Below are 24718 nucleotides of genomic sequence, written 5' to 3'. Positions count from 1 at the left end.
CAACATAAATGCAACATTATAAGCTTTACATCGGGTATTATTGACTGATTGTTATTGCATTCGAGAATAAATTGCATAGTGCAAGTACTCTTCTTCATCTGTCCAGTCCCTGTGGGAAAAAAACAGGGATAAAAGACTAGGGATTCCCTTCTAAAATAAGAGCTGAAAGTAAACAGAATCATGTGCCATAGTTTTAGACCCACATTGTTTCGTAATTTCTCGCCTGCTCTATCCTTACTTGCGTGTGTCCCCGAAGTCAACAGAATTGATGGTGGAACCGGGTTTCCTCCAGCCAATCAGGTACTTGGACTGAGCTCCTTGGCGGGGGTAGAAGCTCTTGGGCCCAGGGGAGGATGAGGACTGGGAGGAAGGGGAAGTGGCTGAAGAGGAGGATTCCTCTCTCGGGGAGCTGTGGCCTGAATGCCTGGCACTGATGGAAAAGGGAAAGACGAATGAGAGCGTTTTTTACAATATAAGAAAAGCTCCGACCCTGGTACATTCTGCATCTTTAGGCAAGACATGTTTGTTTATGGCCTATCTGGATAAGGAGGAAACACATAATTGAGTGTGGCTGTTAGGGACTGGACGCCCCTAACAGCCACACACAGAACTGCAGCCTCCTCTAGGTAACACCATACTAAAACGCTCTTCACCACTTTTTCACCTGCAGTTGTCAGAGACCTTATTATTCCCCCTTTGCTACTTTGACAGAATACAAATGTATCTAAAATGCTGTCCAGGGCCATAAACCGAAAAGGGACGGATGGAATAAGACTCAAAGAAAACAAACAAATCGCTAGAGTTCTCTCACCTCTAGGCACCAATTCAGCTATGTAAAGGTGAACATGTGCAAATTTACTGAGGCCTAATGTGGAAAAATAAGATTAAAACTGCTCCCGTGCTTATTTTCCACGAAAGTCTTAATGAGAGAGCGAGGTGATCTAGTGTGTGGTCCTCTTGGGTGCAGACATATTGGCCTGAAGAGAATTGGGAACATTCTGCAGAGGTCAAGCAAATGCTAAGATGACGCATGACAAAGTGGGCGAGACCAAATTCGATGAGACTGTCCTCTGCCACTTTTATTAAGGGAGAATTGAGAGAACAGAGAGAGAAAAAGCAAACCAAGTATTCAAATTGACCTTGCCAGTCAACATGTGGTCTCATGCAGATAAACAAACCCCCTCACACACTTAAACGCACACACACACACATACCTGGAGTGTGATCCAGCCTCGCTCAGACTGTAGGTGCTGCTGTCTCTAACCAGGAGATGAGTAGGGGGGCTTCGGCCCGTCCCCTCCAGGCTCCTCTCCGCCGGAGGCCCCGGGGACTCTGCCGCAGCCGGCGACCTCTCCAGCATCCGCCGGCCTCCCTCCGTGGGGCTGTGCCACGGGGACGCCAACCTCTCCCTGCTCTCTCTGCTCTCCCTGCTCTCCCTGCTCTCCCTGCCTCCGCTCGGCGCCAGCAGGGAGGTGGTGCTGCCGTGGTGCGAGTGGGGGTGCGTGTGGTGCGAGGCCCCGTAGGAGCTGGTGTCGATGCCGCTGTCGGCAGACGTCCCCTGCAGGTAGCCTCCCCCGCCCAGTCCGTTGGGCTCCGGCTCACCCTGGTCGCCGCTAGAGCCTCCGCCCGCTCCCATTTCGTACCACTTGTCGCTGTCGCTGTGGCCCCCGCTGGAAGCTGTGCTGGACAGCGTGTTACTGCTGGAGTGGCCGGAATACGGGCCGTCCGACTGCAGGAAACAAAGGGAAAACCAAAATGACAGTTGAACTTTAGACAACAGTTTGATCTACTTGGATTACAGTTTGCCACGTATGCAAGCGTATATACAGAAGTCATGTGAGCCACAGAAGGAGGCAGAAAAGAGGGGTAAGAAGTGTGAAGCCTGACCTGGCTGCTCTTCTTCGGGGACAGGTGGATGACCTGCTCCTGTCTCTGGATGCGGGGACCTCCAGAGTAGCCTTGACCGGACTTGGAGACTGGGGCCTCTGCAAAGAAATAGGAAAACATAATCAGCTGAGGTTGGCGACAAATACACGCAGAGCCTGCGGTACAAACGGATGACTTAATGATTCAGCAGAGAGGTTGTTCTGCTCTGCGCTCACTTGTGTGTACTTTGCTACTACAGCACTCGTGCTTCCTGGAGGTTCATAACGATGACACCGTTTTCACTCCGACTCGGTGTCCGTGGCACCAAAAACACAACAACACATCTCTCGTCTTCAAAAGTAACACACATCAAAAAGAAATGCGTCCCCAGACAGTTCCTTCTGGCTTTGTTTGTTCGGGCCAAGCTGTTTCGCGTGTGGAAATGAGTGTTTGTGTCCTGAAGGAAAACCTGCGGTGTAAAACTGTTGTGCTGATGTCTGCATGTTATGCAAGAAGACTCACGGAGTAATCAGCTAATGACCAAGACACCTTATGAGGCAAAGCTAAGGGAGGCATTATAACATCTGGTAGGCTGAATCTAGCAACGTAGTGCCACTGCACTCCCCTGCATCGTGGCCCATTGGGCTCCCTTCACCAATTAGAGATGCTTGTTCGAGTGCCTGTGCATGTAAACCGCTCAAACTAAAAAAAGCACAACAGATCTCAAATGTTGAGATAAGATAATGATGGATATCTATACTGATATGGACAGTTTAATGTCTTAGGAACGGAAAAGCCACATCTTTTGATGGAAATTACATGACAGGTCACGACGACCCACTCAAAATAAAGGTTTTAGCGTGCCAATGCCTCCCCATACCATCACTGAGCCACCACCAAACCGCTACTAACTGCTTCTCTCCTGGAATCTGCTCCATGTTCTGGAGATTGTGGAAGACACATCAAATCTCCTTGCAGCGGCACGTGTGGATGTGCCATCCTGACAAGAGTTGGACAATCTGTAGCCTGTAGTGTGACGAAATGGCACATGACAATGACTCTAGCTAAATCTAACACTAGTGGAAAATTAGTGAAAGAGGGAGAAACTTGAATTGGCCTCCACGTGCAAAACCTGTTTTGGAGGTCGTCTCATTGTGCTCTAGTGCACCTGAAATTGATTAACAACCCATTCTGCAACTTACCCGACAGGATTATTATCAAAGTGCAATTGAATTCATGCCATACCCGTATAAAACATTGTTGCTTTAATAGTTTTGGCAGTGTACTGGCAGTGCATGTAACTGCATTTTTGGAGTTTGGTACATTGTTTTTGTCTGATGTGACTGGTCATCCAGATTCGTGGCTATGACAACTTATTTTGCGACGGACCAAAGTGACGTACGTCCCGGCCCCTCAGCTCGGCGTGAACACTTATGAAGGCTTCGCTCAACAAAAAAACAAAAGCACTGTTAAAAAGTAGCTCTGAAGGGGAAGGGAGCAAACTTACTGCCCAACGCATGAATTAAATATAAACCTGCCACAGGATATCAAATGGAAATTTAGGAATTGCTGTGTTAAAAAGATAAGAAAACCCGGGGAAATAATTAATCTAACGGCTGCCGTGGCTCTTCAGAGAGGCACAAGCGACTGGAGCTCACTGCTCGGCTCCAGGTATCGCTGCTCGCAGCCTTGTCAACAATCCACAGTCTGCAGAGGAAAGCAAAAGTAAGTATTCTGTCCTCTGCCTGACTTGAGTTATTTCCGGACAGAGCACGGCCACATCATCATTACTGAGGACTTGACTGGTCAAGGGTTTAAAAATGAAAGGAAAAAAAAAGAAAAAAAGAGGACAGAACCAAACCACAGACACAGCAGACAGTGTAGGGCAGGACAGCTGGCTGACACAGTCGAAGAGCTGGCTCAGCCTGCATTGTTCCACGCTGACCAATAACGACATAAGTGCTACACAAAACCACGAAATGACAGACTTGGGCCTTTCTCGGAGATTGTGGCGGTCAGGAACAGGTTGAGGACACGGTTGAAAGTAGGTTTACAATCAACCAAAGCGATGACATGCTGGGATTCAGAGGGTTGGTGGAGGAGCACGTTGTGTGTTTTTTTTATGGCTTTTCAGAGACCGAGCTGGAAAACAAAAAGGGAAACTCCCGGGAGAAAAAACAACACACTGCATGGGAGAATAGTCGTAATTAAATGAAAGCCAGTGTATAGGACAATAAAAAAGATGAATGAGAGGCCAACAGCGCTCATGGAGAATGAAGAACAGACTGGAGGAAGTTGGGGAAGGAAAGCCACACAGAGAGAAGCTCGGCCAACTGTGATGGCAGGAAATACAGGAATGTCTCCCCTTTAATTTTCTTCTGTATTAAACCTCATAGAATTGTGACAAAAGCCATTAACTTAAATTGAGATCACTATCTATATAATTCCTTCCTTAATAATTATCATTTTCCTTTTTCGGTTTGTCGCCCCGCCTTTTTCTGTGTTTGCAGAGACATCAAGAGCTGCTCAGTGAAGGCAACATAATTCACAGCTTGTGGAAGAGGCGGACGAACAGAGGGGGTGGAAGGAGAGGAAGACTGTGGATGCTGTCAAAGTTGGTATCTCAGCGCCAAAAAACTGTCACTAGCCGATGAGGAGGCACACACAAACGGCATACACACACTGGAATTACCTGTCATTTCAAAGGATATAGTAGTATGATTAATACGAATGATTTGTTTTCTGCCTTCTCTGTCCCTTCCTCCCTCCCCAGCTATTCAAGACGCATTCCACACACAACCGCAGACAAGTGTTTAGAAAACCACAGAGTAATTAGCACCTTCCGCTCCTATCAAAGAGAATTTGAGTATTTTTTGACATCTAGCATATTTTCCCATGTTTTTGTATCTAAGTGATCACCATCCGTTCACCATCCCTTGGAGACAAAAAATATAGCAGAATAGGGTTTGAAAAGATACTGCAGTACTGCATTGATTTGAATGTATACTCTCCACTGTTTCTCAATAAATATATTCACCTGTTGACCCTCGTTCAGCCCCTCCCCCTTCCTCCATTCTCGACCAATTGGGAGTGGACTTTCCACTGGAACCGCCCTCTCCAGCCACCTCTCTTCTCTCTGTAGACATTGGAGAGTGCCGGCTCCCAACAAACCTGGTGAATGAGCAAACAGGAAGGAGATCAGCATACTTCAAGTATTCTTCTATTTTTATAAACCGTCTGTATCGACTGATTAAACATGTAGTGCGAGAAATAACAGAGTTTGATAACAATGCAACCGACAACAGGTTGCAGTGGGTGGATATATAAAAAAAGATGTTCTGCCAAGAGCGTTGTAATGTACAAAGACACAAACGCTTCAACCTCCCTGTCCTACACAAACCTATCACGCTGTTACAACTGTGAGAATTACAGAATCAGCCGCGTAGTATAAAACGATTAGTTATTATAGGTGGAAATAAATGATGCTGTCTAAAAATGAAAACTGAGCAATAATGCTCTTTGTAACTCAATAATAATTAACTCTAACTATTACTAATAGTAACTATTCAATCGAGACAACTACAAGAATCTGTATGTGATACTCAAGGACTTTGATGCTTCTGATATGCTTTTCTGATACGATAAATCGACACCTCTCCCCCCGCGTCCTTACTGCTCAGGCATGGACTTCTGTCTCCAGTGGGCGGAGCTTCCGGAGGCGTCGCTGGAACAAGAGAGATTGCTGGGAGAGCTGCGGTTGTGAGGAGAGCGACCCAGCGCCATCGAGGAGGCCAGGCTATAGCTCTCACTGCCCGGAGACATCCTGGTGTACCAACACACACACACACACACACACACACACACACACACACACACACACACACACACACACACACACACACACACACACACACACACACACACACACACACACACACACACACACACACACACACACACACACACACACACACACACACACACACACACACACACACACACACACACACACACACACACACAGTAAGAATTGTGGATGGTGGAACTAAAACAAAATTTAAAAAGCACTGCACTTTTAGAGCAAATTGCTTTTAATGCTTCCTTCAGGAGGAAATTCAGTTGCTTGCTACTTCGCAAAAATGCTAGATGAGTAAAATTACAAAAATACTCAACATCTTCTGCTTATAAATATAAACTACATCCCCAATGGCTGCCTTTGCTTTAGAGATTGTTTTTCAACAGTGTTACGGCCGAAATAAGAAACATTTTAAAAAGAGACAAACAAAAAATTGATGATAACTTAGATTTCTTTTCCCGTTTTTCCTGTTGCTTCGGAAGCAAAGCTCACCGCCTCCTTCCAATTTAAATATTACATCACAACCCGTATGTAAAAAGCCTCTAACCGCTTGGTGTCGAGGGGCCGGCCATCACTGCTGACGCTGCGTGGGATGACGGCTCCCCGCTCCAGCCGCTCAGCGGACAAGGTTTTCCCCACCGAGCTTCCCAGACTGATGGCCCGGTTGGGCTGGTGGGGCTGTGGCGAGGCAGTGAGTGACTGCTGGGGGCTGCTGGACGTCCTCTGCCACTTGTTGTTGTTACTGCGGAAGGGAAACTTGTATTCGAAGGAGCCGCTATCGCTGCTGCTGCCCTTGTAATCTGACACAGGCATCCGATAGAGCTCTGAACAGCCTCTGTATGAGAGGAGGAAGGACATTTTGTTCCAGAGGCAAGTGTTGTGTTTGGTTATATAGAGCTTATATAAAACTATATCGTGGCAGGGATGTGTGACTTTTTAAATATCCAATGACCAATACAACAAAGCAGCATCTGTTTATATATGTTATTCGCCGGGAGCTCTAGTAGGCTTTTCGATATCTCTAAGGGTCCGGTGTGCAGGGTTAGGCCATCGGCAGAAATGTAATATGGTATTATTAATTGTGTTTTCAATTATATATGACTGAGAACAATTGATTGACCTCTCCCATCCCCACCTACCTGCGAGGAGTGGCATCATCGTGAGGTGGAATGATTACGACACGGACCGTCACTGAGGTCCGCAGGAGGTCAATCATCTGCTCGTGGGTCAGCGTTGCCACAGCAACTTTGCAGATTTCGACCAATCTGCTTCCCTGTCGCAGGCCTGCCTGCCAGGCGTAACCATATGGCTCCACCTGTTAGGGCAAAAGCGTGATGAGGTTAGAGCGGCATTAGGGAGAAGTTTAATTATCCATTCAGTAACATCCCAGACAGTCTTCACCTAGTTAAAATATTTTTGCTTTCCTATTTTGTGACTGAGTCGCGGATGAGAAATTACCAAATTTGGAATACTGGATTTTTGTTATGTACCTGTACACAAACGTGAACAGATTGTTTCAGTCCATTTTTTACACAGACAGTTACCTCAGCCACGATGCCCTCGTAGTTCACGTGGAAACCCAGTTGCCCCAGGCCATTCCGACGGAGCGTCATCTCGGATGTCTCGCAGCCCTTAGTCAGGAACTGTTTAGAGAGGCAAGAAGCACTGAGATGAATTATCAGGGGAGCGATTACAAGAAAGAACCACAGAAGTCAAGCGTTGAGAAGAGAAGGCGGGACACGGGGAAAGAGGACATTGGACTTTCTCACAGTACAAACTCAAATTTAGGGTGGAGGACGTGGAGGACGTGAGGACGTAGCCACGCGGCCCTTTAACGGTTTACATTTCTCAGGGCCAAACGGATCACTGATCAAACTGCTAAATGCAAATATTCTAGAAAAAAGCCCATCCTTATTCCTGGCTCCTTGTTCACTGAGGTCAGTCACAACTCATCCCTCTCTTTATCTTTATCCATCTGGTACCGGCAGCTTCAGGGCACCTTGCATTTCTTTGTCTGAGCGGGGCAACTCTCCGTTAGTCGAATTCAGAGGCGTGCAATGAATAAATAAATAATGCCGCTGACTGATAAGAAGTGTTATGATGCCCTCTGATGTTTGTGAATGTGGGAGCGGGAGAAGAAGACAGTAAAAGGAAACGGGGGGCGTTGGGAGAGCGGAGAAAGAGAGTCCCAAAAAAAGCAAGTTGCCTGAGGCCACTTCCCCCTCCTCTGGCGGGAGGTAGTCCAAGTGATTGAAGATTAACGCTTGCATAAAATTCAAATGAAAGTGGTTTATTATTGAGTACCAAGCCAAATAACAGTGTGTGTGTGTGCAAATATGTTTGTATGATGTGAACATATCGACGGTGGACTCCTTCCAGGTTACATAAATGCATGATAAAAAAACGTCACTCAGTTTGAATGTAAGGAGAGCCTGAATGTCAGCTGAATGTATTCTAAAGCACTGACGGTTACATAAGAAAACACCTTTTCTCCAACCAGTTTCCATGGAAACAGCTCAGGAAGATCTAGCTCCACTGTGTGTGTAGGTGTATAAACCATTAGGAGCATGTTGTCCAGTAGTAACTCACTAAATAAGTTAGGACCAGTAATGAGACAGCAGCTTTGGCATGGACACAAAACACGTTTTCCTTCTGGCAGCTGACAATAGCAGTAAATAGTAGGATGGACTGTGGGGGGGCAGGTACATGAGCTAACCGCAGCTTAGTCCATTGAATTGGTTTCTGAGATCCGTGATCTGTACGGATCCTCCTTCACGGTTCGGCACTCATGTGAACCTTGAATCAACTACCCGCTAACGATCAGAGCGTTTAATAAAGTTCTACTGCCAATCCTAGAATATGCGATTCGGGCATTTGCATTTTCATGCTTTCTGTTCTTCAATCCCTAATATGGTTCCATTGTGAACAACTAATGCGAGATGAAAGAGACCGGAGCAGAGCTGGTTAAGTGGCTTAAAGACAAAGAACGAAAGCTGTATGTGATACATCCTTAAAATGACTAATTACAATATCTGTTTTCATCAATAAATATCACAGCATTTAATGTCTGAAAAAAACATCAAATGCAAAAGTAAAACAATGACGTTTAGAATTTTACGGGGATCTCTAAAGGACTGCTCTCTTGTGCTGAAATGATCTAAGATCCTTTGAACTTTTATGCACCACTATTTCTCATGTCCTGCTGACATGAATGAACGTGTGTCGATTCTTTAACATTTATTAACAACCACACGGGCTCCTCGCGTGACGAGTTCCACCCATCTGGTAGGAAATAAGTGTGTTCAAATGGACTAACTCAAATAACTGGATTATCTTTGTCAATTATCAACTGGCCACAATTCGATTTCTGCTCTGAAGTTGCTCTTCAAATATGACGGCGGCAGACAGGAAGTCCAACAAATTAATGTGATTGTGGAAACAGAGCAACTGCTGATTAATTATGTTACAAGCAAGAACGGGTCTGTGTCACCGAGTAGACAGCCAACGACGCATCACAGTTTTGGTGCAAACTAACCTCCAGGCGCTTGACCACCTCCTTGAAGTCCTCCGTGTTATTGCCGACGCTCCTCAGGGACGCACTTTCTCCCCGCTCGTAGAAAATCCGCAAAGACGCCGGGCTGCTCAGCGTCCAGCCGATCACGTCCTTGGTGGCACAGTTAAACACCACCGCCTTGGCCTCCTGGTCCAGCAGGATGAGGAAGTCATTGGAGATGGCCATCAGGGCCTCCAGTTCCCCCCCGGTCCCGTGGTCCTCGACGTGGACCGTCCAGGTCACCGCCCCGGGGCTGCGCAGCTCCGCCCCTCCGTACGAGAGGCTCTTCTCCTTTTTCTTGTGGGCCAGCGAGATGAAGGGGAACTTTCCGGAGGGGTCGATGGGGGTGCTGGTGGTGTGGCGCTCCGCCAGGTCGCGCAGGTACTCCTGGCGCGTCCGCGTCGCCATGGCGCGGAACTTGTTTGACTTGTGCGCGGCGTTTTCTGCGTTGATGACCTTGGCGAGCAGGAAGTCCCGGAACACGGAGGACTTTGGGAAGGTCACGCCTTCTGGGATGGGAGGCCCGAAGGAGGGGACGTCTTTGGAGCGGGTGACAGCCACACTACGGGGAGGGGAGAGGAGGCGGGAGGAGAAAGAAGGAAGAATGGGAGGAGAGATCAAAAGAATTCAATGTTGTGTCACAAATCGGTTCAGATATTATCAAACATGTGGCTTTCAATTCAGTATTTTATGACTAAGCTTAATCTACTTAGAACATTACATCACGTCCATTTTATGAGCCAAAAGAAAAGGCGTCCACAACAAACCGCATGCTGTTTGCTCACTCGAGTACGGCAACATAAAAGTCACAAAGACAAAACCATCAAGGCTGAATTTACAAGTGGAAAAGGAAACAGCAAACAAAGTTTCTTTTCTTTGGTGCAAAAATGATCCTCATGGTTTCTGTATTATCGGATTCAAGTTGTCTGGAACGAGCTCTCTGAAGACACCAAGACCGCAGAGAGCCTTCACATCTTCCGCCACAAACTAAAGACACACCTCTTCAGACTCAACCTCGACTAAAGACTAACAAATTGTAGCACTTAAATTGTACTTGTAACGTCACTCATCTATAGCAAATTGTAAAATGGCTTATTTGAGGAAATTGCACTTTCTTGTTTCTTGTTCTCCTGAGTTTGTACCCTATGGTTGAATGCACTTATTGTATGTCGCTTTGGATAAAAGCGTCCGCTAAATGACATGTAATGTAATGTATTGTCTTTATCTGCCCACGTTCTGTACATGCTAAGTTTAGATAGTTTCTTGCTATTATGTTTAATAAGCCTCATACTGCAGCTTGTGCTTGATTTCCACGTCCTCTACAGCCCCGTTCTCCCTGCTCTCGGCCTGGCTTCTCCAAACCCCCTTTTCCTCTGATTAGGTCTCTGGAATGGCCGTTCCATGTTTTCCCTGTCTGGTATGTCGGGAAGTCAGCTGAGCAGCGACTGAGAGGAAGGCGAGCCAAGGAGGCGGACGAGGGGAGGAAACTTTTCCAAATCTCCGGCCCAAAAGCCCCAGAAAAACCAGGGTGAGGGAAAACGTGGCCTTGAAATGAGGACTGTGTGGGGAAAGTATAGGAAAACAAAAGTACTTATTCTGTTATATGACACAAACAGACTGGCAACCATATGAAAGGGCCTTTTTTTATATATATATATGCGTCTGTACAGAGGCGACCTTTCCTATTCTCAACCTCTTTGTGAACGCATGAGCTCGATCACGCATCCTCTCTCGGGTGATAATTGCTGACGAGCACCGGAAGTCGGCGCCCTCGTCCCCCGCGCTCCCTACCCGCTGACACGCATCAGCACACAACGACTAATTGCTTTGTCTAATAAGCAACTAAAGTCAAAATTTCACCCACATATTTCTAAACATACCTCAGAGACGTGTGGTGTTCAATTATGCCAAACGACAAACTGTTGACACCTCATTCTTCACCTTTCATTGTTTGTGACACACAGAGAAAAGAGAGGAAACATCTTTTGATGGCTGAATCCGCATGGAAAACAGGGACCTTTTTTAGTACAATATCGATAATTGAATGATAATACATTAGGTAAATGCGAATACATCGAAACTGCTTACATTTCGACTGATCTCTCATGGACATAAACAAGTTGGGATGGTAGTGTGCGTATACGTGTGTATTGGGCGAGTAATACCAACATAAACGTTCCTCCCCCTGTTGTCTGAGTTATTTCCAAATAGAGAATAATCCGAACAGTTGAATAAAAATGGCATTTTATTGTCGGTTTACACTCCATCTTGAGGTTAAAATGATTACCTCTACTTCTCTCCAAGTCTGGGAAGCATTGGTATTTTGCATAAAGTGCAGTGGGTAAAAATAATAATCGCTGATAGTGTAAATGTAGGCAGAAATTTAGATTCTGTTATAAGTAGATAAAAATCAGTAGATAAATACAGCTTTTCTGGAAATTCTGGAGACCTTTAAATTCCTTAAGCAGGTGGATGCACATGCTCTTCCAAAGCAACCTATTTGGATGGAGCAGCTCGTAGCCCACAAACAATTATCACAACATTTTGCAGCTCCCCTCTAATCGATTCAATTGAATACACTAAAACTGGCCAGAGATAATAATCAACGTTCCACATCGATGTTGTTTCCTGAAGGAACCGGCAGCTAAACGACACACATTGAACGACAGCCGCCCAGCACAAGACAAACGCACAAGGGCAGCGGCTCTCTGGTGAATAGGGGAGCATTAAAGAAACAACATCTTTCTCAAGGGTTGAAAAACACTGCTCCAAATTAAAGTAATGTTGCTCCGTATGTGCTGAATGTATAAGATTCAGTTTGTCAATCAATTTAAAAAGTGCCCACATGTCAGTGTTGTGTTGTGTTTACGGCTTGTTTATGCTGAGCCAAAGTGTCTAAAAGGGTTAACTAAAAGATAACATTCTGAAGCTTTATACTATTGATAAGAAAAATAAATGTAAGCCGGTGTGATTGCAGCAGGAAATGAGCAGCAATGTTTGATATTGTATGCATATCTTTCAATATTTGAACAAAGCAAAGCTCAGATTAAAAAAACAGAATCCTTTTAACTGTTTTTTCCATTTGTGCATACTAGCATAAGAAATCAAAATGTTTAAACTGACAGCCTGGATACAGTCTAGAGGCAATATTCCCCTCCTTTTCTGTAGATGGCAAATGAACCGTGTCTGGTATTTCACAGAGGACCAGCTGAAGAGGCTGTGAGCAGGCCGCACAAATGGTTGAAAATAAAATGTGACCTTTAATTCGTATTCTTCACCATCTCTAGAAACGTCACTCAATACATCACGCTGGAGCTCTAAAAGCACTCGTACGGGTCTCAAACACCTGTGAGTCAACCAGAGCCCTGTGACTCATGCAGGACGGAGACGGGCGACGCAGAAAGAGGAAGGTAGAGGTGTGAAAGCCAGAGAACAAGACGGGGAGAGAGAGAGAGAGAGCAAAAAATAACTGAATGACAGTGAAAAAAGGGAGATTGAATGAGAATACAGGGCGGTGGGGATCGCTGTGCCGTGTGATCCTCGTGGCCGGAGGTTTGGCGCTAGAAATGAAAGAGCCCATTCCTGTGGTTTCGTTGATTTGCGGTCTTATAAATATCCAGTGTGTGGGCAGCAAGACTCTTCCAGTATCTAGGACCTGCTTCCCACTGAGGCAGGGGAAGAAAGAGAACATGTCAATACCTATTGGAGTGGGTGGCTAAGAGGTGTGCTGTATGCATGTGTGTGTACATGGGGACTGGGTAGGCTACATATAACATGCTTTGCTATTCATTATTTATAGATCTTTGCGCAGTGGTGGTTTTAGCTCTGGCGCATGCAGTGCTGTGTTCTAGATGTCAGAAATGAGGGAGCGGCCCCTATCTACCAGACGACGTATAGAACGTTGACGCCACACGTTGGGTTCGTCCTCGCTTTGCCGTGGAAATCCTGTTTTTTTACATGACCACAGGCGACACGAGGGGATGGAGCGGAGTGCAACAGAAAGACAATTTTAGGCAAACAAAACGTATTTTACTTTTGTTACTTTGAACAACTAAAAACACAGCCAGAGGGTTCAAGTTCTCAGTTGAAAACACAGAGAATACCGAGCCAGGACTTGTGTCAAAAGTCTCCTCAACATTTAATGCAATTTGAGTGCTAAAACTGGATAACTATAATCAACATGTGTAAGGAAGTGAGTCATTTCTCACACCAAACAAGACGTGTCCACTGGGAGTCACGTTCAGCGTTACCTCTTTCTATGAGACGCCCGTTTGTCGAGTGCAGTCATAGTCTCACAAGATGCATCTATGTGTAAAAAAATAGAACTGCACTATTTTACAAAGCATATGCAAGCACTCGCAACTGAAGACATCTCTGAATTGTTGCATTGCATTTTTGTTTTTTAACGAATCCAAGAAATACGACAACAATGTGGGCTATGTTTTCCTGACCTCTATGCAAATAAAATACGAACCAAGATACACGCCAAAGCTTCAAAGCATTTAGGTCAAACTTACTTCATACATCGTGACTCAATTCCCCGTGCTCACAACAAATTGGAAATCTACAAACGAAGATATTTATCCTTTGCGGTGTGTGAAATTAGTATTGACTTCAGAAAACCTAATTCACGTTTATGTATTACAGACGCCACGGGTCAACGGTATTTGCTTTATATTCACTTTATTCCTGCGCCCTTTGTTCACGTGTCTGTGTGTGTTTTAGCTCAGTAATGAAGTAGCCCTACAGGGGAAAATTAAGACCTCGCACAATGTGCTCGCACAGCAATTAAAACAGCCATTAGCGGGAGAGAGCGCGAGGAAGAGTCAAAGAGAGCGAGATGAGAGAGAAGGCCAGAAAACTAGATAACAAGACAGAGGCAGGAATAAACGGAACAAAATGTCCTTCACGGCTGAACAGGTAGAAAGTTCATCATTTCTTCAAAAGGACTGAGCAGCAGCGTAGAGAAGGCTCCCCACACTCACAGCCTGCTCTTTAATGGAGTGGTTTGAAGCAACAGCTAAGAGCATTATTATTTCAGCAGTGATAGGAAGGGATTCATGAAAACAAAAATGCATGCATGCTTTCGGGTAAAACAAATTCCAAATGGTCTTATCTGGACTTTTTCTATACACGCTTTCACTACACTGGCATCCATATGAGAGGAGACACTACAAAGCAACCGCCAATTACTAGTGCAACCCCCGCCTTCGGATGAAATGTATTATATTATATATTTTTACAGAGCTGGTTATTAAATGCCAGGAAACTGACAATCTGCAGGCTAATTGTCTTTCTAATTCCATTTTACCACCTGATGAAAATCAGCATGAACCTCTGAATCCAGCACTCATGTAATTTCAAAAGCCATCAGCTGAATAATTTGTCGGTTAATAGGACTTCCTTCCTTGTGTTTTCCAGTCACACAGACACAGTCTCATCTACGATTGTGCTTTAGGGACATCAAAGGTTAAACAATTACACAGATGGGGGAGGCATGATATTGTGAGATAAAAACAGTAATAATTAAATGCAGCTGCAACAATAGAAAATACCCAAAGTAGTGACACAAGTAAACCTCACCTGTAGGAGCTGTTGTCTGAACATGGATTGTGAGCACGCACAACCACAAAGACGTGCTGGAAGTGCGAGCGGATGTTTTTGGGGGTGAAGGGGAGGGCCCCGGGCTCCTGGAATACGATCGTGACGATATCATTCCCGATGTGACGCTTCCGCAGTAACTAAAAGCGCACAAAGACAGCAGGAGGAGCTGGTTAGATGTTGAGTAATACTAAATAATAGCGTGGGAACACACTTTAAAAGTGTGCGCTGACTTTATCTCTTGCATAATCGAGACAATTGCTACTTGAGCCGCGTGCAGAATGAGTTAAACGATCATCGCGACACATCCTGACGGAGATGTGAAATGCTGCTGTTTACCCACCTGTTGCTTATTGTTGGGCGTGTACGGTAGCATGGTAGACACGTGGAACATGATCTCATAGTCCTTGTAGGTGGTGTACATGGAGTGGGTGCCCGTCGAGTCAGCTGTGGAGAACAAATGCTGCTATTAGACGTATAGAATTGTTTATAACTCGTCCAAGGACATTAACTGAGAACCTCAGACAAAAAAAAAAAAAAGATTCAAAACATGCGATATGTACCTTTTTCACTCCCATACTATGAACCCAACATTATCCTCATGTTACCGGCCTTCCTCTGCCGCCAATTGTTGTTCAGTTGGCAACGTGTTCCCTGAGATCCCTGCATGTTCATAACCAGCTGCACAGTCTATTGGTGCGCTCTATTCACAGAACCATCACAATGTGTTTAAAAGGCCATACTTAAACTAGCTAGATTAGTTCAATTAATTACACTCCTTCTAATGGGAGTGCTTTGCGTGGCTGCGTTTAATCAACTAGGGTCCACTGAAGGTTGCATTACATGTCTTGCTAGACAACTGAGTGGGAGTTTTTGTCTCACTGAGCATTATGGTGGATTACTTAATTGACATGGGGTTGAATATCAAAGCAGACATCGATCTTGTCTCAAGCCAATGCAGAGATGGGCGGGTCAAAGGAGCGAAGACCAGAATATATTGGCTATCAGTTTCTCCAGTAGAATAATCTGAGACCAGAGGCCATCTGTCACATGTCTGGTATTAAAGGAATGTTTGATGTTAGTGCAGCGCATGCAGAGGACACCAGGGTCAGGAGGGGTTAATGCACACTGGGACTTTGTCACTTGTCACTTTGTCTCTTGTCTGTTACTTGTTTGTTAGTGCACTTTATGCTTAATATTTTTCTTTTTAACTTTTTAATATTTAAAATGTTTTAACTTTATTCCCTTGTTTTATACTAACCCATAGCCTTATTCTACTAACCCATTGCATTAGCATTTCATCCCACTTTATTTTATTACTTGTGCACTGTTGTCTTGTCTGTCTACTGTCGCGCACTAACCGCCAAGACAAATTCCTTGTATGTTTGACATATTTTGGCTAATAAATGTTTCCTGATTCCTGATTCCTGACTTTGGGGAAGCAGTGCATGTACTAAAGGCGTAGTGCTGTAGGCTGTGCACCTTTAATGTGCACACATGATTATTTTGCCCACAATGAGGCGGAAAAACCTCTTTAAGTACTTTTTATTCTTAATTCATGTAATAGTTTGAAATCCTCCCGCAGTGTGCGTCCATCAACCCGCTCAAGGTGTTACCAGAGTATTGGTAGGACAACTTGGGATTCCTCTACATGTACGTACTTTTGGCGTCGAGCTGGGCCCGGTACTTGGTGAAGCCTTTGAGTCGGACCCTCTCGCCCAGCAGATGCAGGAACTCCTCCAGGGCAGGACCAGCCGACTCATTGTTGTACATCTCCTCCTCGCTGCTCTGACCCGCCATGCAGTACATCACCCCAACTTTCCGCTGGAAGCTCAACTGTAAACAGAACATTGTTGCAAGGTGAAGGTGGTGGGTGGGGTGGAGTGGGAGGAGCGTACAACACTGTGTAGAAATAATGTCGGCGTAGCCATGTTGACATTTTGAGAATTTGGGCTTTTGATGATTGCATAGTGACAGCGAGTGTCAGAGTGGCTCTTGTTCTGTATTATTCTCCTATTTGTGTGTGTGTGTAATAGGGCTGTCAAAATTGCTCAAAAAGGACGTTCGAATATACGCTTTAAAAAAAGACAGATTATCGACTATATGGTTGTGCATTAGGCACCTCAATAACAGGACAAATTTATATAACGAGACATAAATAAATTCCCTATACAAGTAGTTAAGTTAAACCTATTTAACAACATATTACCTGCACAAAAATAAGTAAATGAACTAATGGCCAAGACCGCAGATCTCTTTCTCTCTCTCTCTCTCTCACCGTCGCGCTCTCTGCGCAAAGCGGTTTAAATGAACGACAACAATAAACAAAGGCTGAGTGCTGATCAAGAGTTTTGTGTAAGCAATTTGAGGTCACTATTCTTGTCCCACATACTGTATGTCAGGCTTCATTCAGTGATTGAAACTGAAGGTTTTACAGTACCGACATTGAACGCTCTGAGCGAGCTGTGCTGTAAACACGCAACTTTTCCTTGGCATGAAACGGAAAATAATCAATCCAGTGCACGAAGCTGTTGTAGCCTGTTTAGTCAGTTTTATTCATGCAACATACAGTCAGTAGTCAGGCGCGCGCCCACCTACTAAGCAGACGCGGCGCCGGTTTTTGCTTTGTTTTTTGTTTGTTTTTTACATACAAATATTAGTTTTCAACAACTATTCGAATATATATTCGAATATAGAATATTCGTTGACAGCCCTAGTGTGCAATGACATGAAGGAGTTTCTTTACTTAAATTATTAAGTATGAACAAAAATATCTATCTATCTATCTATATATACTGGTGTCCTCTGGCTATATATATATATCTATATCTATATAGATATAGATATATATAGATATATATAGAGATATATATATATAGATATATATAGAGATATATATATATATATTCGTACAGGATAATGTCAAGGAAACGTGTGTCTTTAATTAAAAAATAATTAATTATGTTGAGTGGATTGTATTTATTAAGATCAAAAGAATAAACCAAATCAACCGTGTCCACTCACCCCCTGCTCGTCCAGCTTCATTAGCTGCTCAGTGACCTTTGGTGTGTTGAGCGCCAGGCGGAGGCAGTGCACGTTGAGCTCCGGCACCAGGAACTCCAGCACCTCTTTGAGGGGCAAGCCTCGAGCGAGACCGTGCTTCGAAGTGGACGGCACTGCGTCTTCCAGGATGGAGCCCCTCAGGGTGTTCAGCTGGAGACAGGGCACCCAGAAGGCGAGGGAAAAGATTAAAGACCGCACATGGTTTTGTGAGTTGTTTTACACGGTTGTGTTTTTAGAGCGGTGGTTCTCCAATCGGGAGGAGGTGTACCCCATTCGGGTAAGTGAAGGCACTCTGTGGGGCGCGTGAGATTCAAAACATATATAATTGGAATTATATACCATTGTTATCAATGATTTGATTGAACCTGGCACAAGCCACCCATCATTAACTGTCAACCGCTGCCACCTTGAAAAGGAGGATGGAGTCGAGGTTGAAGCGCGGCGGCGAGGCTGCAGATTGCACGGAGGGTCGAGTGCCAAGGAAGGCAAACAAGAGCCGGCAAAATTCCATCGGTATTCAGAAGAATATGTTTTGATGGGATCTACGTCGACGAGTTGCAACACACCCACGTTTTTTCATTTCTGTGGGTGTAAAATATCAAACTTATTTTTTTACGAGGCTTGATTTCACTTATTGCCTCCTCATCTATGTTTTCTACTGTGGGCGGAAACCATCAGCAAGGACTTTCATGCTTGGCAGCTCTACCTTGGAAGAGAGACTTTAAATATCCTGGTTAGTCAAAAATGCTTCTAAAGAAAATCCACTGAGGTACTATAAAAAGGTGTGATGACGAGGACATAACGGCTGAAGCAGTCAACTATTAACAAAATGTGTTTTTCTCCATTGATCAGAATAAAACTCTTTCTCTTATAAGAGCTACTGAATTAAAACATTTTAGAAAGCTCCCCAGAATCCATCACACTGGAGTATTGCAGATTCTTGGTCACAATAAAAGAACCAGATTTAGTCTGGCTCAGTTGTTTTGCGGTGCCTCCCATTCAGCTCAGAAAGCCATCAGAAGCAAACTAGTAAGTCTATGTTTGGAAACTGCACGAAAGCCTGTTATGAGGCCTAAAGGCCTGTGTAATTATATTCAAATTACAGCATAAGGCGGCTCTTTTTGAAACACGATCATGGCCATTGATAAACAATGGGCTCAAAATCTACATTTATCCCGTAAAAATCCTGGATAAAAAAAGGGTTGTGGCACTTCATTCTGTGCTTATGCAGGTAAAGCGTCTGCGTAAGAACCCATGCAGTTCTTTAATAAGGGAAACTCCTGCTCGAGGAAAACTCAGAGGACATCCATGAATAAATCAAGAGGACAGTGAAAGGACTAGGACCTAAATATCCATCAGGAACAGCTGGTTATCCGAAGTGGGCCGGAGGCTTTTAAGAATCGCTTGTGTGTGCTGTGCGTCTCACCGTAGCGCTCAGTATGCTGAAGGTCGTTGCCAACAAGTTACAACAAATTCAAGAGAAGTACTCTCCCTTGGAAGAGGACAATAGCCGTCCTTAGTGGACACTGGACAAATCTCCTCAACATCAGCGCATGCCACGCACTCCCACAAAAGGCAGATCTACACCTGCCCAGCTCCCTTTTCTGAAAATAGCAATAGAAGAGAAAAGGACAACATGCACAGTAGGTCGTGCGTCATCCCAAGTGATTGGATGGTGCTCTTAATGCAAGAGCGACGATTTTTCTTCTCTACGAGAATACGTTTGGAGCTATTTTAGTTTAATTTATCTTTGAAATGGCACAGCTCAGTCCTTCACAGATGAAAGCCGACAAAGATGGTAGGTGGGCGTTCAGCTCAGAGAACGATGACATGGATCTCTGGCTCTAGTGTCTATAAGGAGGGGAAGGCAGCAAAGCCCAGAGGTGTTCACACAAGCTTTCCGATGGCTGCGAACTGTACATTGAGTGTTGTGAATGAACAGAAATGTAATCGAAAACGTACAATAATTTGAGGCGGCGTTAAGGAATGGAGGCGGATGCATCTAAAATCTTGAGCTCGAAGCTTTTATAAAGTCTCCCTCCAACTGTGTTTTTCAGTCAGCAGGGATATGGTATGTTACTCCTACACAATTTGAACTCTTAAGACCGTCTTAGTAACAATCGCTCAGTACAGAGTGTACTAACTACTGACAACTGTGAACGGCTACAAATATGATATATGCTGGTGAGTAGATCATCACATTACACAACAATCAAGCCAGTAAAAACATATATATGTGTGTGCGTTTGTATTTCCTGATTTGTCACGGTCAGATGTCTGTTAGGCCATCGCAGTCCTCCAGTCTGCTTTACAAATATGCTATAAAATATGCTACCTTACTCTCATCTGGACTGGAAAATCAATTAATAACCCAAGAGCATTTGGAGGTTAAAATGACTACAACAGAATTCTCCCTGTAACCTTTGGGAAATGCAAACGTGTAAAGTGTAAATTCATTCATTCATTTACGAATTACACTCTCTTTTTCTCCGTCTTAAAATAGTCACTATTGACAGAAAGAAGAAACGCATCAGTATCGCAGTTGACTGTCCATTATATTGTACCTCACTGGTTCTGAAGATGACCCTGTAGTTATACTGCTGGCCATGCTCCTTATGTTCGTCCAATTTCTCCCTCCTCAGACTCACTGCCACTGGGCCCAGGTTCTCGTCCACGCCCAGATAGTTCCAGTGTTCTAGGGGTGAAGAGGATTAAGATTCGAGGCAAGGATGAACAGATAACAAAATAATGCAAATGAGAAATTACAGAAGTGAAGCGAACTCAGGAAATTGACGACTTTGTGTCGCTCCACTAGTCTAGTGAATGAATGGTGTAAAATACTGACTGAATAATTACTGTTTGGAATGAATAAATAATCTTTTGCCAATTATCTAAAAGACAGTTGAAGCTTGGCTGCTAGCAAAAAACATCATTATATACAGTAAACAGCATTTAGTAGGAAATGCGGTTTACTCTTATTTTGCTCACCTCTGAGGTAGAAGTACTTTCGGTAGTAATAGGTGCCCAGGTCAACGTGTTCCACGATGTAACGTTTGGACCTGTCAGCATGTTGGCTCGGCCCGTCCTTGGTGACTTCAAGCACTGCCACACCAGCGTTGGTAAAATGATTAGTGAGGATGGCATCCAAAGGTCCTTCCTCTGTACTGCCCGAAGAGTTGCTTGAGCTCCCACCACTTCCTATGCTGCCCGGCTGGGAGGAGGAGGAGGACACGAAATAGTTGACAAAGTGATCAGACATCCAAAAATGTCATATACATATATATATATATTAAATCTAATCATCCCTTTCTTGGACAAAACATACCTGTTTAGCAGAAGCGATGTTCCTTTCGCCCTCTCCGCCGATCTCATTTCTGAAACAAGGGCAGCTGAGCACCAGGTCGTTGCTCTTGTCGTCCCCGGGGTCCAGGGCCGGGTTGGTGCCGTGTCCTCCTCCTACGCCCTCTTTGCTCAGCTCCTCCTGTGAGCCACAGGGTGACCCGTACACCCCGCTCTGATTTGAGGAGAGGGAGGACGTGGCCGAAGCAGAGGCGGCAGCGGCCGCCGAGGCCCCGGTAGTGGTGTTCTTGCGCTTGGACCCGGATTGGCGACTATGGATTACCTCATTGAGGTCGAAGAGCAGAGACTGGACATCGAAATGGGCAAAGCCTTTTTGACACGCCCAGGGTTTGGGAGGTGGACCACTGTCATCTCCCTTCCCCCCATCCTCAGCATCTGAGCCGGCTCTCGATGTGTCCCCCTCCACCTTCACACTGCGCAGCTTGCGGAATATCGACTCGCCGCCCGTCTCTGACTTTGACCTCCTCTTCAAGTGCTTCTCTCGCTCCTTCAGCCGACTGGCGGGGCTCCCTCTGGCTGGACCTGAAGGTCCGTCCGGCAGGTCCAGGGCGGCCTGCTTCGTCGGGGCCACGGTGAGCAGCTCCGTTAGCTTCTCCGGAGCTGGGCTTCGCTGGTCGGGGGCCTCAGAGGACTGGTACCCTTTCAGCATGTCGAAGAAGCTCTCCCCCGAAACACCGTGCTTATCTATGGACGAGGTGCTGCCGTACTCGCGGTGCATGGGTGTCCACCCGGAGAAGGACCAGCCCTCATTGCCGTCCACATCCAGCTCACTGATCGTTATGTCACTGTTACTGCGCTGGCGGATGCGCCTCATGCCTTTACGCGGCGAGCCCAGATAGCCATCGGGTGACAGGAAGCGGTTGTCCTTGCCCTTGCTCTGCATCTTGTTCTTGAGAGTGTTGTGGATGTTGCGCAGCATGGACGAGTCCTGCGGGCTTATCAGGTGGCCGAGCTTGGCTGACAGATTGCTGTGGGCTGTGACGGCCGACACCCCCCCTCCTCCTCCTCCTCCTCCACTGCCACCACTCCCACTACCACTCCCGCTACTTCCTCCTCCACCTGGTCCCCCTCCGACAAGTCTTTCTCTATCACCACTCCCTGACCCTGAAGAGCTGGTGGTGTTGGTAGAGCTGGGGGAGTCCGTTTCCACAGTTATGTGCCAAACACCGCCGCCGCCGCCTCCTCCTCCTCCTCCGCCGCCGTCCTTTCTCGGGGGCCAATCAGCCACACGAGCCCGAACCCCCATCTTTGGGACGCCAGGGTTGGAGCCGGCGGTGGTTGAAGAGGAGATGTGGGCGCTCTCACTGCGTGGCGGTGGCGCCCCTCCATTGGGCAGTCGCAGGCGGCGGGTATAGAACTCATCAGAAGCCGGCACTGAGCCCCCGACCGAGCGCTCTGTCTGAGAACGCTTCAGACTGGTCATGATGGAGATGGGAGAGGGGAGATGGGAGGGAAAGGTAGGGATGAGTTGCTGATGGATTTAGTTTCGGGTCAACATTATGCCCACTGAGTGAAGTAACGAGAGAGTCTCACGGATACATTTGGTGCTGCAGAAAAAGAAAAGAAAAAGGAAACATGAATAGGGCATATGGACTAAAAGCCATGGCTGCATTTAATGTAAGTAGGTATCATTTCACAAACACCCTGAAATATATCTTATGAAGGAACAATAAACATTGGGCCCCCCCCCCACCATTAAAGTTCAAGACCTTAAGTTTGTATTATTTCTAATTTAAAAAAGGAGATATTCTACCTTTCCGGAGCTGGACCTTGGGTAAAGGAAACGGGTTGATGGTGAACCTTTACAGCGGGTCTCTAAAATGCAGTCTGCATCGCAACCATGCTGCAAGAAGACTAGATTCAATCTGAATAGGACCAGCTCAGCGGCTAAGAGAGGAAGGAGAGCGATGGATTAAGTTAGGGAACATCCATCTGTAACAAAAAACAACAACCATAAAATAATAGAGAATTCAGACAAAGCTCTGTGAGAATGTCGAATACGTCGCTCAGGTTCTTAAATATGAATAAGAAAATTGTACACAGGCAATCAGGGCACGTAATTTTGGGCTTGAATTAATCCAGTATATTTTTGTATGACATACTGTGTAAAGTTTTCCCGCGTAACCGACGATCAATTCCACTCGTTCCCTTCGCAATAGGCCTTGCTGTTTCATAAAACGTAACACGTCACTGTTATATAATTATTAATGCGTAACGCAGCACCGACAGACAAGTCCGATCCCTCTCACATTCAGATTTCTCAAACTAACTAAGCTATCGGCACGGATAAATGCCCCAAGTGGTCTGAGCACACGTGTCGTGTTGTGCCCTTGTCCTTGAGGCACTTTGTTGATGCATTCTGCAGCTTTGTGGACAGTTCTGATGACACTACCGTATGTTCTCCACCAACTCTGGTTTTGAGTCTTTCAGATGGAGCCGTTTGAGCAGCATGACAGCCTGGCCTCGCTTTAAACACACAGAAAAAGTGATTGAAGTCAAACAGGCAGAAACTCAAAGGCTGCTGGTGAGAATTTGTGTGTCTGACTGGGAAACCGAGGAAGCTTTCAATTAAGGTTTTTCATTAAAAATTGTATTTTTAGAAAATACTGTGTGTACTCGAAGTTTAAATTTAAATTCTTCTTTAAAATAAGCCACTAAGTGAGTCATCACAACTGGTGTACAGAGGTACAATTATCTTCGTTGGATCACAATTAAACACCTTCCATTTGCTTCCAGAATACATGGTGAAAAGTTGCAACTGAAAGGGCATAAATATAGATGAATCTCCTCAGAAGGGATCCTTCAGCTAAATAATGTGAGCTTGTCAAACTTTACTTCACTTCAAAAATGAAAATGAGTGATTCACCACTCTTTCCAAAGCTCATTCAATTGGAATTGAGGAGCCTCAAAACCAGATTACAGAAAAATTATCGCAGTGTCACCCAAAAACTCCTTCGTACGAGTAGGCGGTAAAAACCCAGTACAGTGTGTTACAAGTGGCATAAACGCAGGGAAGAAAGTGCTGTGATGGGGGTTTTTTCCCCTCATGTATTGCGAATTACAATTTGTTACCTGATATGCAGGTAATTTGGAAAACAGAAAGAAAAAAGCAGCAGTTCAAAGCTACTTTGCCAGAGTCTCCTTTCTCAGTTTCCCTTTAAGGCATTCTGAAGAGGCTGTTCCGCTGATAACAGCCCTGTTTGCACAGTGGAAAGCTCACTACACCCAATCAAGATGCCTCACTGCAATACAACGCGCATCATAACGTCCCAGGCGGACGGCACGGACTTTGCAACGGATTAAGAAAAAAGGGTACAACTTTTATTCCCCCATAACCCAAGCAAGGGATAATATAAAGTTATTTCTCAGATATTTCTATTAAGACCGTACGCAAAACAGTACAATAGAAAAGTATCAGT

General features: G+C 45.2%; 1 protein-coding gene across 10 annotated transcripts in view; it reads right to left on the bottom strand.

Moving 5' to 3' along the window:
• The window catches only part of sipa1l1 (signal-induced proliferation-associated 1 like 1), a 62259-nt gene that overhangs the window by 7837 nt on the left and 29704 nt on the right, over positions 1-24718 (bottom strand). For 4 of the 10 annotated variants that reach the window (XM_078093068.1, XM_078093071.1, XM_078093072.1 and 1 more), the window contains 17 exons: positions 23053-23186; positions 21265-22846; positions 20928-21150; positions 20504-20634; positions 17901-18089; positions 16538-16712; positions 15220-15323; positions 14859-15016; positions 9258-9837; positions 7267-7365; positions 6862-7037; positions 6270-6557; positions 5540-5689; positions 4904-5037; positions 1888-1985; positions 1215-1729; positions 239-430 (listed from right to left, as the gene is read on the bottom strand). In XM_078093068.1, the coding sequence (XP_077949194.1) occupies positions 239-430; positions 1215-1729; positions 1888-1985; positions 4904-5037; positions 5540-5689; positions 6270-6557; positions 6862-7037; positions 7267-7365; positions 9258-9837; positions 14859-15016; positions 15220-15323; positions 16538-16712; positions 17901-18089; positions 20504-20634; positions 20928-21150; positions 21265-22722 (4670 nt within the window). In that variant the 5' untranslated portion in view covers positions 22723-22846; positions 23053-23186. Of the gene's footprint in view, positions 1-238; positions 431-1214; positions 1730-1887; positions 1986-4903; positions 5038-5539; positions 5690-6269; positions 6558-6861; positions 7038-7266; positions 7366-9257; positions 9838-14858; positions 15017-15219; positions 15324-16537; positions 16713-17900; positions 18090-20503; positions 20635-20927; positions 21151-21264; positions 22847-23052; positions 23232-24718 lie in introns of all 10 variants that reach the window. The other 6 variants (XM_040160286.2, XM_078093074.1, XM_078093066.1 and 3 more) reach the window with 3 other exon arrangements.

Source organism: Gasterosteus aculeatus, chromosome 18 (assembly GCF_964276395.1).
Source record: "Gasterosteus aculeatus chromosome 18, fGasAcu3.hap1.1, whole genome shotgun sequence".
Taxonomy (NCBI): domain Eukaryota; kingdom Metazoa; phylum Chordata; class Actinopteri; order Perciformes; family Gasterosteidae; genus Gasterosteus; species Gasterosteus aculeatus.
The sequence above is the reverse complement of the archived record's forward strand: the minus strand, read 5'-3'. Positions and strand labels throughout refer to the sequence as shown.